Source organism: Magnolia sinica, chromosome 13, assembly GCF_029962835.1.
Source record: "Magnolia sinica isolate HGM2019 chromosome 13, MsV1, whole genome shotgun sequence".
NCBI lineage: Eukaryota > Viridiplantae > Streptophyta > Magnoliopsida > Magnoliales > Magnoliaceae > Magnolia > Magnolia sinica.
Genome location: NC_080585.1, coordinates 12,039,588 through 12,052,910, shown reverse-complemented (window position 1 = coordinate 12,052,910; position 13,323 = coordinate 12,039,588). Strand labels below are relative to the sequence as shown.

General features: G+C 40.3%; 1 protein-coding gene across 5 annotated transcripts in view; it reads left to right on the top strand.

The window, feature by feature from the left end:
* The window catches only part of LOC131222827 (uncharacterized), a 45,372-nt gene extending 40,008 nt beyond the window's left edge, over positions 1–5,364 (top strand). For 4 of the 5 annotated variants that reach the window (XM_058218031.1, XM_058218032.1, XM_058218030.1 and 1 more), the window contains 6 exons: positions 1,724–1,814; positions 1,926–2,083; positions 2,167–2,258; positions 3,689–3,769; positions 4,360–4,433; positions 4,933–5,364. In XM_058218031.1, coding sequence (XP_058074014.1) covers positions 1,724–1,814; positions 1,926–2,083; positions 2,167–2,258; positions 3,689–3,769; positions 4,360–4,433; positions 4,933–5,008 — 572 coding nt within the window. In that variant the 3' untranslated portion in view covers positions 5,009–5,364. Of the gene's footprint in view, positions 1–1,723; positions 1,815–1,925; positions 2,084–2,166; positions 2,259–3,688; positions 3,775–4,359; positions 4,434–4,932 lie in introns of those variants that run through there. The other variant, XR_009160196.1, reaches the window with a different exon arrangement.
* The last annotated feature ends 7,959 nt before the right edge of the window (positions 5,365–13,323 follow it).

Sequence of the window (13,323 nt, the reverse complement as noted above, 5' to 3'; positions counted from 1 at the left end):
GCCCTAATTATGATGCATGCTCGTGGACACAATTAAACAGCGGAAATAAAAGGAATAAATGATCTAAAATTCTAACAGTAATCATCATAACTGAGAAAATCATAAAGGAAACATGCAATGGAGCGGGCCATCACCACAACCATGAATTATGGAATTCAATTACTACTTGGGTTGGATCCGGCGAGGGATGAGATCTCCCGATCTTGCATGGTCACACCCAATCGATCAACGAAGATCACTAGTCCGAAGAACAAAGAAGTTTCTCGGATTAGGGATTTGAGAATTTGGGGGTTTAGGGTTTAGATCGGTTCTCAAGATTTTGATCGAAGAAGGATTAGCCAAAACTGGAAAATAGAAGGAAGAAAATTATTACCTTGAAGAAGTTGGAGGGGCACAAGAAGAAATTAGGAGAAGAAGATCAAGGGAAGAGAAGAAGCACCGTTAGAGAGAAGAGAGGAAGGAGGCAACCAAAGGTTTGCTTTTCATTAATCAATAGTTAAAATTCGAATTTAGGGCTTTAACCCACTTAAATAAGCAAATAAAGACATAAAATTACTAAAATACCCCTAGGATAAGCAAATAAAGACATAAAATTACTAAAAGACCCTAACTAAGTCAAAAACGCGCAAATAACATAAGTACGGGAAAGTTTTGGCGCTCAGTCTTCTTTCTCCAATCTTCCTTCATATGTGTCTTCCCTGAGTGGGGTCTTCTATATGTCCAATCACATGTGAAAGGTCTTCAGCTCCTCAATAGTCGCCTATCCACAAGGATGACACTTGTGGTTGACGCTTTCTTCGTTGGTACACCTTGAATGTGCTTGTGTCTGCATCACATCTTCTCTTGCGTCCCACGTTTAAAGCATCCTACACATGCTAATTTGCCACATTTAACACCATCCATCCTTTCTTGTGGTCCACATGCTAATGTGCCACCATTCATATTCTCTTGCGCTCCACATGTGCCAATATGCCATATGTGCCATTGTCCATCCTCAATCACTCCAAATGTGCACCATGTGCCAATAGTGCCAATATACACAAGTGATGCCATCTAGCTTCAAGTGCTCACATGTCAAATGTGCCAATGCGTGCCTTGTGCCACTGTTCAGCTTCAAGCACCTCATATGTACCACGTGTGTCATAATTCAGCTTCAAGTGCCCTCATATGCCATGTATGCCATATGTGCCACTGTTTAGCTTCAAGCACCTCGTATGTACCATGTGTGTCATAATTCAGCTTCAAGTGCCCTCATATGCCATGTATGCCATATGTGCCACTATCCATCTTTAAGCATCCCACGTGTCACATATTGTAATCTGGCACATATGCTAGTGACTGCTAGAATTTTTTCTCAAGATTTTTTTTTTTTGCCAAACAATAAATTTGAAAATAGATCCATAATTTCTAGAAAAATCTTACTGAAAAACAAGGAAAGCAATGTTTCCTTTCCCACGGAACACTATTTCCTTTCCTATGCTTTCCATGAATCCAAACAGGCCCTTAATCAAATAATCCATTCATTCAAAAAGAAAAAGAAGAAGAAGATGTTTTGTGTGGGTACTTCATGATTTACCGATCATCACAATAAGTATATTAATGCCTTTTAGACATACTCACCATATAAGTGCAGGCAGGTACATATAGATCGCATGCAAGCCATTGCACATATAATTTCCATAAAAGACATGTTCATATCATACTTAATTTTGTACTTGAGCAGATTCCAAGGGCTATTTACTGGATGAAGATGGATTCGACTATGCAAAATTAACACTTCTGAGGGACATCAAGGTTCAACAGAGAAGTTTGAGGTGCGATTACGCATTCCAACCAGTAGTACATCTCTTTTTTGCCTACTTTGCCATCCTTAAGAATCACGACTTCACAAGCTTTAGCTGATCCATATTATCGGCATTTGACAGAGACTATGTGAAGTCTTATGCTCGAGCCAAGTATTTTGAGGATGCGAAACCTTGGAATGAACGGTGTGATATTGCATTTCCTTGTGCATCACAGAATGAGATCGATCAATCCGATGCCCTCGCCTTGGTTAGTTCAGGCTGTCGTATATTGATTGAAGGTAGAAGTCCTGATTTGATGAAGTGTGTGCGTGTGTTTTAAGTTGTCTTTTCTGCCAATAATACATACTTGTCTGGGTGCCAGGTTCAAATATGCCCTGTACGCCGCAAGCGATTGATGTTCTGAGGAAGGCTAAAGTTCTGATTGCTCCAGCAAAGGCTGCCAGCGCCGGAGGGGTATGAATAACCATTAGCTTGCTCTGACACATGTACGATTTTAATTATAAAACACATACACATGATGTCTTTTCAGAATATGGAAAAAAAATGGCATTCAGATTAAATACAATTTTTTTGCATGTGTCGCGATATGCACTGATTAAGGCTAGGCAATGACAAAGTAAATCGTAGCTTCAAACACTCAAGGTAATAATGGTTTTGTGATGAATTGTCATGTTTCACCTGTTTGCTGAGCAATGCCAGGAAATCTATATTGCGTTGGGATCTTTGCAGAATTCCAAGATGATTGTGGTAGTTCTATCTAGCTGTAAGCCTTTTCATTTATGAAAGCATCTGGAAGAACCTGACTCTTCATGAGTTGTCAAATAGCTTAGTTTAAAGTCAAATTTTACCTACACAGTCAAACACAATGCCTTCCGATATAGGAAAGTTTTATCAGTAAAACCTACCAGCAGAATGCCTTCCCCATTTTACTTGCACACTATAATTCTCTGTGGGTACCGGTGGCTGAGAGGTTCCAAAGGAATCTGATTCTGTGGAAGGTACATCTCTTTCTTCTTGTAGGTTGAGTAGAGGTTATCAAGGTGGTTCTTTCAAACCTTCTGCACCATATCTCACTCCTTTCTTCCAACCGCCAACAAGCATGACAGTCTTTTTGGAATGCCTCCTAGAGGACTTCATATAGAACATGAAAGTCAATTGCTGCCTATATTGTTTAGGGAGATGGGAAGATGCATGCCAACTGAGACCGGTTTTATGATGGCAGGTGATGCTTGGCCATTCTCATCCCTTCGTCAATGTCATGATGGCGGTGCTATGATGGTCCATGATGACCAATTCATCACGTTTGTTGTCCTCCATAATAATGCGGCTGTACTGAATGTTTCAAAGAAACAAGAAAATGAAGAGCCCCTCAACAAAGCAAATTGCATTGAAACCTCGCATTAAAGCGATACCCACGTTAAGTCCCAAAGCCGAGCTGCAGTTATATGTGGTGCACTGAAAACTGATATTTACTATAAAAAAAATACCATATGAATCTAGTGCTTATTCATAAAGGGGCTGATATTTACCCTCTTATTGGTATATATCCATCTCTCCCCCCCCCACACACACACACACAAATATTTTGGTATTAAGATACACTTTTGGTACAATTCTAACATAGAAAGTGAACAGAAGTGTGCATGTATGGAAAAAAAAAAAAAAACACAGGTGTATATGTTGTTTACCTTCATAAGTGGATGTCCCTACAAGAATATGGTCCATGAAACCCGACGGGTGTAAATCACTGGATTTTGTTACTCACATTCCAAAATTGTAACGAATGTATTTTCCTGCTTATGTTTTTCTTCATGCTTTTTATAAAATTTTGATCACCATTCGAAAAAGAAAAAGAGAAAAAAGAGTGACCAATTGGATTGCAGGTTGCAGTTGGAGAACTAGAACTAAATCATGAGTACAATTTGATGCATTGGTCTCCCGAGGACTTTGAAACTAAACTACAGGTAAGCTTGAGTTATCTGCTTGCCCTTTGCCATGCACCTAATTGATAGGAAATAGGAACTATGAGCTTATAGTTTGCCGATGCATGGATTCTGTACATTTGGCACTGTAGTTTGGTGCAAACCATTGATCTGATGGGCCCCACCTTGGATGAAGGATTGCCAAAAACTTCTATGCTTTAAAGATCCTAATCCTTCATCTTTGGACTATGTTCCAATAAATATGGACCGTTGCTGTACTTCCTCTGTAACCATCTATTTGTAAGCCATTGATCAAAGGGCTAGAATATTTGAATATGGAAGGTTTTCAGTACATACCCCATACAGTGGGGGGGCCCTAAGAAGAATTATTTCATCACCGAATCATGGTTGCACTTGTAGGGAATCACTACAGGATTCCATGCATTTTCCGATAAGCAGGACTTTATAATAACTCGGTTGGAAATATTTCTACCACACTTCTGATTCATCAAAAGTGCAGATTTAACTGCATTTGAACTTCTGATTTCCTTTAGAAATGGCCTTTACATAGTCTATACCAAATCATTTAAAACTTGTCTCTTTTCCTTTTCCCTTTTCCTTTCACCTTGCAGGAAACAATGAAGCAGACATTTCAAAAATCCATCAAGGCAGCAAGTGAATATGGGTTTCTAAAAGAGAACCCCGAGTATGCAATTTGTACCATGCTCCTGATAAACGCATATATGTACTTCCGGCATTTGCTCCGTAAAGTGGCTGAGGATGTCAAAATATGCCTCAACTTCAAGGCACACATTTGTGCATGGCACGTGTGTGGGATGCAGGCTGTTCATTAGGCTGGCTCCACTGTGAATGTGTCATGGACCAAGAATTACGCTGTCGCTCAACACGTGGGCCAAATAACATGTTCAACTAGGACTGCTGGTCATTTTATTTTGACCATCCATATGTGTGATCAATGGCCCTACCTGATCTTGCGGGTCTGGCATGAATGCAGTGGGGCCCACCATATGAACGGGTCAGATCTTGCTTGCATGACCTGGAGAGGATTCTCTCCTTTTTGTAGAATATCCTTAGCCGGGGGCTGTATCAGTAAATTTGGATTCTTTCACATATCAGGTATTCAAATGTGGGCATCACACCTGAAAGATCTGTTATTTTCTTTTCCTTTCTGCCTTTGTTTGCAGGGCTTTGACACATGGGGCCAATATCTGTGCCTTCCTAAATCTGGCTCAAGCTATGACTGATCAAGGATGCGTTTGAGGTTCATGCCAATGCTTACAGTAATGGCGTAAGTTCTACAATGGCCAATGCTCAGCTTACTTCAACACAGTTACGCCGTGCAGGCCCCCTCAACACCAAATAGGGTCCATTATCAAATCAGCGGGCCATTCCAGCTGTATGCATGTCTCAAGGAGCCTTGTCATGCTATAGTGTTAATGGAGTCGAAAGATCGAGACACCTGTGGAAGCTTGCAGGGTGTTGTAACATATATAATATTGATTTGCATAAGCAAAATTCATCGATAGTGTGAAACGGCATTGTAGAGGGAATTCGAGAAAGGGGTCCAAAATGCATGTTTAACAAGAATGAGAATAAGATGTATTCTTTACTACCGATGCCTACGAAGTGTACCCCACGTGCACATCCAGCCATGGGACTCATCAGATAAATGGCATGAGTCAGGCGGAAGCGTGTCGCACTTGAAATTTTGTTGGGTCAATCAAAAGAAGGTTGTTTGTTTTTGCATCTTGTAGGGCTGATTGTCTACAATGTCCCATTGTGGGGAGGACCTTTGCTGGACAAGGTAAAGAGTTAGAAATGCTGGTCCAGTTTTCAGTGCATGAACAATGAGGATCTCCAATCAGTGGGGTTTTATCAACACTAGCCTCCACCATCTGGCCTGCTGCCAAATGAACGGCTGGATCACCTGGTGGGGGCACAGAATGATGGGATTAATTTGTATCCTTGGTTAAGTTGGGTTTAAGGTCAGCCCAAACCCAACCCAACTTCAGTAGGAATTGGCTTTGAGGTCTCAAACCAACCTTAAGACCCAAGCTGAGTTCCCCAACCCAAGGTACAAAATCCTCCCAACTCCAATTCAATTCCATTTGGGATGGGTTAGATAAAATATCTAACCATCTAAAGTAATATATACAAACACCAACCACCCATATATAAATTTAAAAAAAGAAATAAACAAACCTATTGTAAAAGATATTAGACCACTTATCAAGTTAGTTCCAGCCATGAGTCATGATTCCACGCATGAATGGTTCTAATCATAAACCCTATATAGCATAGAGTCCATAGCATGCATATTTCCAAGTATATAGCCTATTTTACGGTAAGGTGGTGATTTTTATGTTGTGTTTTAGTCATAATTCATATGTAATGTAATGTAATACATGAAAGGTTTGAGTCATAATTCATATGTAATGTAATGTAATGTAATACATGAAAGGTTTGGTTCAGGTTAACCAAAGGTCCCAACCCAGTATGGATTTGGCTGAGGATTTTCGGCCTGAGCGCAGCCCAACTTAAAAGTTACAATTGGATTGAAGTTGACCCAATTTGGAACACTGAGGTCTTGGTATCGATCCCTAGTGGGGGTGGCTAACAGTGAAGTGTGAACTGACAGTGGGGTGTACTAACAGGCTAACAAAAAAAAAAAAAATAAAAAAATAAATAATAAAATCTGTTGTTGTTTTTTTTTTGTTTAAAAAAATAGTTGGATGTGAAATAAATGTATTGCATAATGGATCAAGGTGTGAGTGTTTTTTTTTAAATAATAATTTTAAGTTGACCCAATTTGCACCGGGAGCGGATTAGGTGAGACCCTGCATCCACCGAGGTGGGTGGGACCCCTGACTATGGGGCTCACTGTGATGTATGTGACTACATCCATTGCATCCAATCGGACTGAAAGCTTACTTTTGGACATGATCCAAAAACAAATCCCATATGGACCATAGTATAAGAAATAGTGGTGATTGACAGTTAAAAACTTAGGGCCGCTTTGGCCAGGCGGATTGAGCAGGATTAGGAGGGATGGGATCGTAATATCCCATCCACTCAGTCCGCTCATCTATTTGGGCATGCATGTATCCCACGGGATGATATTTCGAGTGAAGTAGTCTTTGAGTTGAGAGATTGCGAAATCCCTCTTGGATACGCTGCCATCCCTCGCTGCCATCCTCGAGCCCATCCCATGACATTTCTCCCATCCAGTCGTACAGAACAACGGGATGGTTATTTTCAGGAGGACGGGAGTAAAATTCTTGGCGCGAACAGGTATGTCTACAAATACCTGTTAATTTGTGAGATGGTGGTCGTCTTTGTCCCTATGACATCGATTTTAGGTGAGCAGAACGTTTGATTTAGACCCATTTCAGTCGAGGTACGCCTCCCTCTCCGTCTAAATTGAAGCATCATTGTATTGATCTGTTGATTTCTTCGATTCGATTTCGTAGTTTGATTTCACTATTGATGCTTTCCTAATGGGGGTTTTGCTTCCAGCATGTTGGTCCGATTACGGATTTATGATAGAAATTGGAGGTTTTTCTTCCTACATGTAGTGATTCCTTGTTTCTTTCATTACAATGTCGCATGAAGTTTTTTATTGGGGGATTTTTGGGGGTTTGTTGTATATGGACTATGCATGGTACCTGAGATGGGGCCCTGCATGTTCTGATTCGTAGGCCTTGTGATTTGAATGTCGAATGAATTTTTTAAGGGGGATTTTTGGGGTTTTACTATCAACGGATTGTGCATGGTACTTGAGTTGGTTTCCTGCATGCTGTGATGCGTTGTTCCTTTGATTTCAATGTTGAATAACTTTTTTTTTTTTTTTTTTTGTGTGGGGGCTATGGACCGTACATGGTACCTAAGATGGTTTCCTGCATGCTGTGATGCGTTGTTCCTTTGATTTCAATGTCGAATGGATGTTTTTTTAGGTGGATTTTTCCTTTTCAGACCATGGATGTGTCTCAGTTACTGTTACAGTTCCTATGTGTTGGGAGTTTGAGATATTAGTGGGCGGTCTCGATGAGGAAGAACATATATTGCGTACTGCTTTTCCTATTTCAATTTTGTTTTCTTGTGGCACATATGTAGTTTACCCTAGTGATTTACCACTGTTTTTTTTGCTATCAGTGATGTATTTGGAGTGGTTACGTTTCCTTATGCTATTGGTAATGTATTTGTGGCCCATATGTAGTTTACATTAGTAATTCACCACACATTTCTTATGCTATTAGTATTGTATTTGGAGTTGTTACGTTTCCTTATGCTATTGGTGATGTACTTATGGCCCATATGTAGTTTACATCAGTAATTTACCACTGTTTCTTATGCTATTGGTGATGTATTTGGAGTGGTTACGTTTCCTTATGCTATCGGTGATGTATTTGTGGCCCATATGTAGTTTACATCAGTAAGTCACCCCTATAAAGGGTACATTTCTAGCTACATGTCCTTCATTCATCCTGGGACATGTAATGGTTGGCTTGGAATGACATTGCCTTCACGAATGCTACATTTTGCCCATGCCAGTAATGGCATTACCCTCATTTAGGGCAAAGCAATAGGTTACGGTATGTTCTGTATATTAGCCCAATCAAAATGGTTCATTCCCAACTCCATGTCTTTCACTCTTCTTAAGACGGGAACTAGTTGGCTTGGAATGGTTTTGCCTTCATGAATGTTACAAGAAACTCATGCCAGCAATGACATTGCCCTCATTTTAGGCAAAGCAACAGGCTACGGTTTCTTGATGTACATTTTTTATCCATGAGGTATTGGTGATGTATTCTGCTGTAAAGTATGTCTGTTTCCATGTTATAATGAAATGTCACTTCTCACATATATTTAGCAGGTCAGAGATTGTTTCCAAACATACAAAGATTAGTTCATCTCCTTCATGCTCATGTCCTTGGCTATGTGAGCTGTGATGCCTTTTTTGTGAAATGGGTCTAGCCATCATAATGCTAGTTTGGAATGTTTCTTATTGTCATTTTTTACTTTTGTACAGTTTTCATTTTTTTAGGAGTGACTCTATTACCGCTACACTTCCTAATTGTTGTGTAAAGTATATATTATATCCATGACTAAGGTGGGCAAAACATACATTACATACTGAATTGTTTTTGGTCCTCATATGTCTGTTAAATCAGTAAGTTACCACTGTTTCTTATGGTGTGGTCCTTTTAAGATTTCAATGACTTTCAGTTTTGACCTTGAATTGAAAATCAGAAGCACATTCTCCTGCCTTTTCGTAGATAACTGCAGGTAGGCAAGCAAGCAAGCACTCTGTTTCCCTCAATTTCTCTGTCTCTGTTTTATTCTCTATGACTTTTGATTTTGATTTTTTATTTTTAAATTCTGGCTACTGATGAAATTGTTGTAGAGAAGTTCTTAAATTCATCATTAAATGATGGGAAGAGAAAAATCTTGATTAGGGATCGTTTGGATGCCTATAAATGGGGTTATGATTTACAAGTATATGGTTTACATTTTGTTTTTGGATGCTGAAAAATGTCGTATACAGGTTTTAAGCCCCATTTGATTTTCAGGTTCTCCATTTACAACCTAACGGCTATAAATGGAAAGATTGACTCTCCATTTACAAGACTTCAAACAATTTAAAGGCCATCCAAACCTAGAGAGTCCTTTACCTGTAAATCATTTATAGCTTACAACCAAACAGGATAGGCTGCAAATGACCACTTAAACCATTTACAGGCATCCAAATGAGCATATCGATTGTGACCACTAATGATTGGCGAAAACAATACAAAAGAAAATATATATATTTTTTAAGCAATTGGAATTAATAATAACATTATAAATAACCGTTATTCAATCTTTCCAGGAATTCTAATCTTTAAAATGATTTGTATTAGTCTTCTCATCGTGCTTTTACATACCTATTAGTTGTTGCTCTTCCTAAATAACTAATTCTAAAAAGTGTTAATTTCCCAGGACAAAAAAAAAAAAAAAGATTTAAAAAAAAAGATAAAAAGATAAAAGAAAGGAAATGAAGAAAAAAGAAGATAATCGAGGACATAACAGGACCTGGTGGATCAGGTCTCTTGTCAAATATAATTCGTGTTCAATTAGTTATCTACATTAGCCCTTGCAAATAGTGATTGCTCAACTCCATGTCTTTCATTCTGCATCCATTTAAGAAATGGTTGGCTCAGAATGATTCATTGTATTTTAGTATTTCTTAGCTGTTTATTGATTAGAAGTGACTCTGTTACTGCTATACTTCCTAAGTGTCATGCATACATCTGTATATTATCCATGCCTGATGGATGTTTCATGATATATGGCACGCGTGTAATGTGTTTGCAAGCCACGTGCAAGTTAAAAGTGTAAGTCACCACTGTTTCTTAAGGTGTGGTTCATTTAAGATGTTACTGACATTCAATTTTGAACCATGGGACAAGAAATGGTTGGCTTGTAATGTTTGCATTGTGTGTATTCTTTTTTCGTTCATAACTATCTAATGATTAGAAGTGACTCTGTTATTGCTACACTTCCTAAGTTGGAGGTCGAGGGATACAGCGGAGGGAGACACTGGGCTTTCAAGAATTGGAGGGAAGCTGTCGCATGCTTGGAGGGTCACTTTGATGGTACTAGTGCACAATCAAGACCCGTCACATCTCATGTGGTTCATGTCGCCGCATTTTCAGACAGGTTGACATCCATCATTCATCAACTTCGTCTATCTAACAAACGACTCGGGCCATAGTTTATAGGGCCGTGACGACTGATGATCCTGCCCCATCATTTGGGGAGAGATTCTGTGCACTTTTGATTGCCATCATCGTTCTTTTGTTTGCGTTACTTATTATTTTTGAATTCTAGGTATATGAGGTTGTGTAACTGAATGAATATTATTTTTTTGAATTGTGATTATATGGTTTTGTTGATTTGGGGACCATCAGCCACTGACAGTTGCCTTGGTCACTTGTATATTATCGACTACTTTACCTTGTCAATACTTTTGTTTATTTGACATCCAATCTATTGATTAGGTAATTTAGACCCAAATGAAGAGGAAAAACAAAGATCAGCTTGATCCAAAACTTTTATAGCCTCCAAAACAATTTTTAATACTCGAAGTTCTTTCAACACTAATTCTTGTAATGTGGCCCACTTGAGATTGGAATATACCTCGGTTCTGGTCTCATACTATAAAATGATATAGAAAAATAGAAGGATGACATGGATGAAACATATATTTCATGATGGCCCCCACGGAGCATCGACTACCAGCCATAGCCAATCCGATTTCAAATACTGGGATATTGATACTAATCCAAACGGGTGGAACCACTTCAACCAAGGGATTCATGCAATTCCACGCCACAACCAAACTTGACTCACTTCTGTGATACTGGGATATGCCGGACGTCCCACGGGATACGCCTGAAGTCCCAAACATGCTCGGTGAACATGCCCCGGGATTAGGCAATACCATGGATCTTACAACAATCCACGGACATCATCATGATTACCTTAAAATTGATCCATCCCTCCTAATCTCGCCCAATCTGCCCGGCCAAACAGGCCCTTATTGTGGGCCACAAAAGATTTGGATCAAGATGATATTCGTGTGGTCACTTCGTCTGGGTGTTTGTGACCTTATCAACAGGTTGGATTGCAAATAAACATTTTGGTGGAATGCATAAAGTTTTTAATGGTGGGGATTCAATCAAGACTTTCCTGTGGTGTGGCTCACCTAAGATTTGTGTCAGCTTCATTTTTCGGATCATTCTCTAAAATGAGCTTTGAAAATCATTGGACAGTGTGGATTTAGGTACATACATCACTGTGAGCCCCACGGACCGGGGTCCACCCACCTCGATGGATCCGGGGTCTCACCTAATCCGCTCCCATTTGCACCCCTTGCTGACAAGGGTCAAACACAATCACATGTAGGAAGCGGGTCTGTGCTCATCCCACCCAGGACGCGGATTGCCTACTCACGCTGCCCTTAGCGAGGTGGCTACTGCACGGTCCTGTGGGCCCAACATGATGTATATTTCTTATCCATTCCGTCCATCTATTTTTAAAGATCCTTTCAGTTCATTAGGCCAAAAATTTGGCAGATTCAAATCTCAACTGGATCACACCACAAGAAAACAGTAGCGATGAAACGCTCACCATTAAAAAATTCCTAGGGCCCATATTAGTGTTTATCTGCCATCCAACCTGCTGATTAGATCACACAGGCTAGGATGAAGGGAAAACCCAAATATCAGCTTCATCCAAAACTTTTGTGGGCCCCAATAAGTTTTTAATGGTGGGCGTTCAATCACCACCTTTTTCCTTTGGTGTGGCCCAAATGAGATTTGCATCTGCATCAAATTTGGGTTCAAGCCTAAAAAGTGATCTGGAAAATGGATGAATGGCGTGGATAAGACACATACATCATGGTGGGTCTACAGAGCACCGTCCAGTAGTTATTGGCCAGGAACAGCGTAAGTACACAGACCTTGCAGGTCTTCCCTCACTGTCTTGGCTCTTTTTCAAATACTCTGATTTAGCCTCGGGCAAGGAAGGACAGGTAACCTTCCGGGAGAAGGAGAAATGACTAAGCCGAATGTGATCATTTTCAACTGGTGGTCTCAAGTCGAACCGATTGGACCACCGGTTACAGTTCTCCCGGGTAATAGCTTCCAGTTACTAAGTGCATATAACATCCAACCCTTCCAATAGGTTGGCCCCACCATGAAGATTGCCTAGTCCAAAAATCATCCCTATCTACTCATCAACCGGACCACATTATATAAAACAATATTCAATCATTGATAAATAACAAAAACACCATCTTTATCAAATTAATGTCTGGCTGTTGCTAAGTTTTCTAAAAAGTAATCCTCACGATAGGGCCAACCTATTGGACGGATTGGATTTAGTATACACATGAAATGTTAGAAGTTATCCGCAGCAACTTGTAGTCCAATGGGTTGGACTGAGACCTTGTCATTATTTAATTAGATCGTGAACCATGGGATCACATAAACGATTTTTGAGATGAAATGACGGTTACGGGGATCAAGGGCTATATATGTATCGTTGATAAACAGGACAAAAATGGTACATGGCCAGCTCAGATCCACTTATCAAGAGGGCCCCACAGAAAATATCCTCCAGCCCTAAAAGTAAAGACGGTCCACACTCCTTGAGTGGGCCTGTAATGAAAAACTATGACGGTTAACATAGGATCGTTCTATCTGGTCCACCCCATTAGTTGTCCAGCGTGTTCCGGTTTGCTCGGAGTAACTCCCGAGATGGGGGCCTCCACGAGGGAGGAACGGTGAGGAACGGTCCCTTTCTCCACACACGTGCGCTGCAGGCACGCATGGGGAGCGCTTGTGCTTCACTTTTGCTGAAGGGCACTTGCGCGTAGCAATCCCATTTTCGCTGGATCTCGAGTATCGTCAGCTCGTGACTGCAATGAGCCATAAAAGCCTCTTTTCTTCCAAGTACGCCATAGGGCGCAATACGCACACCCCATCTCCTCCCTCTCCATCTACCTCTCTCTTTCGATCTCTCTCTCTCCT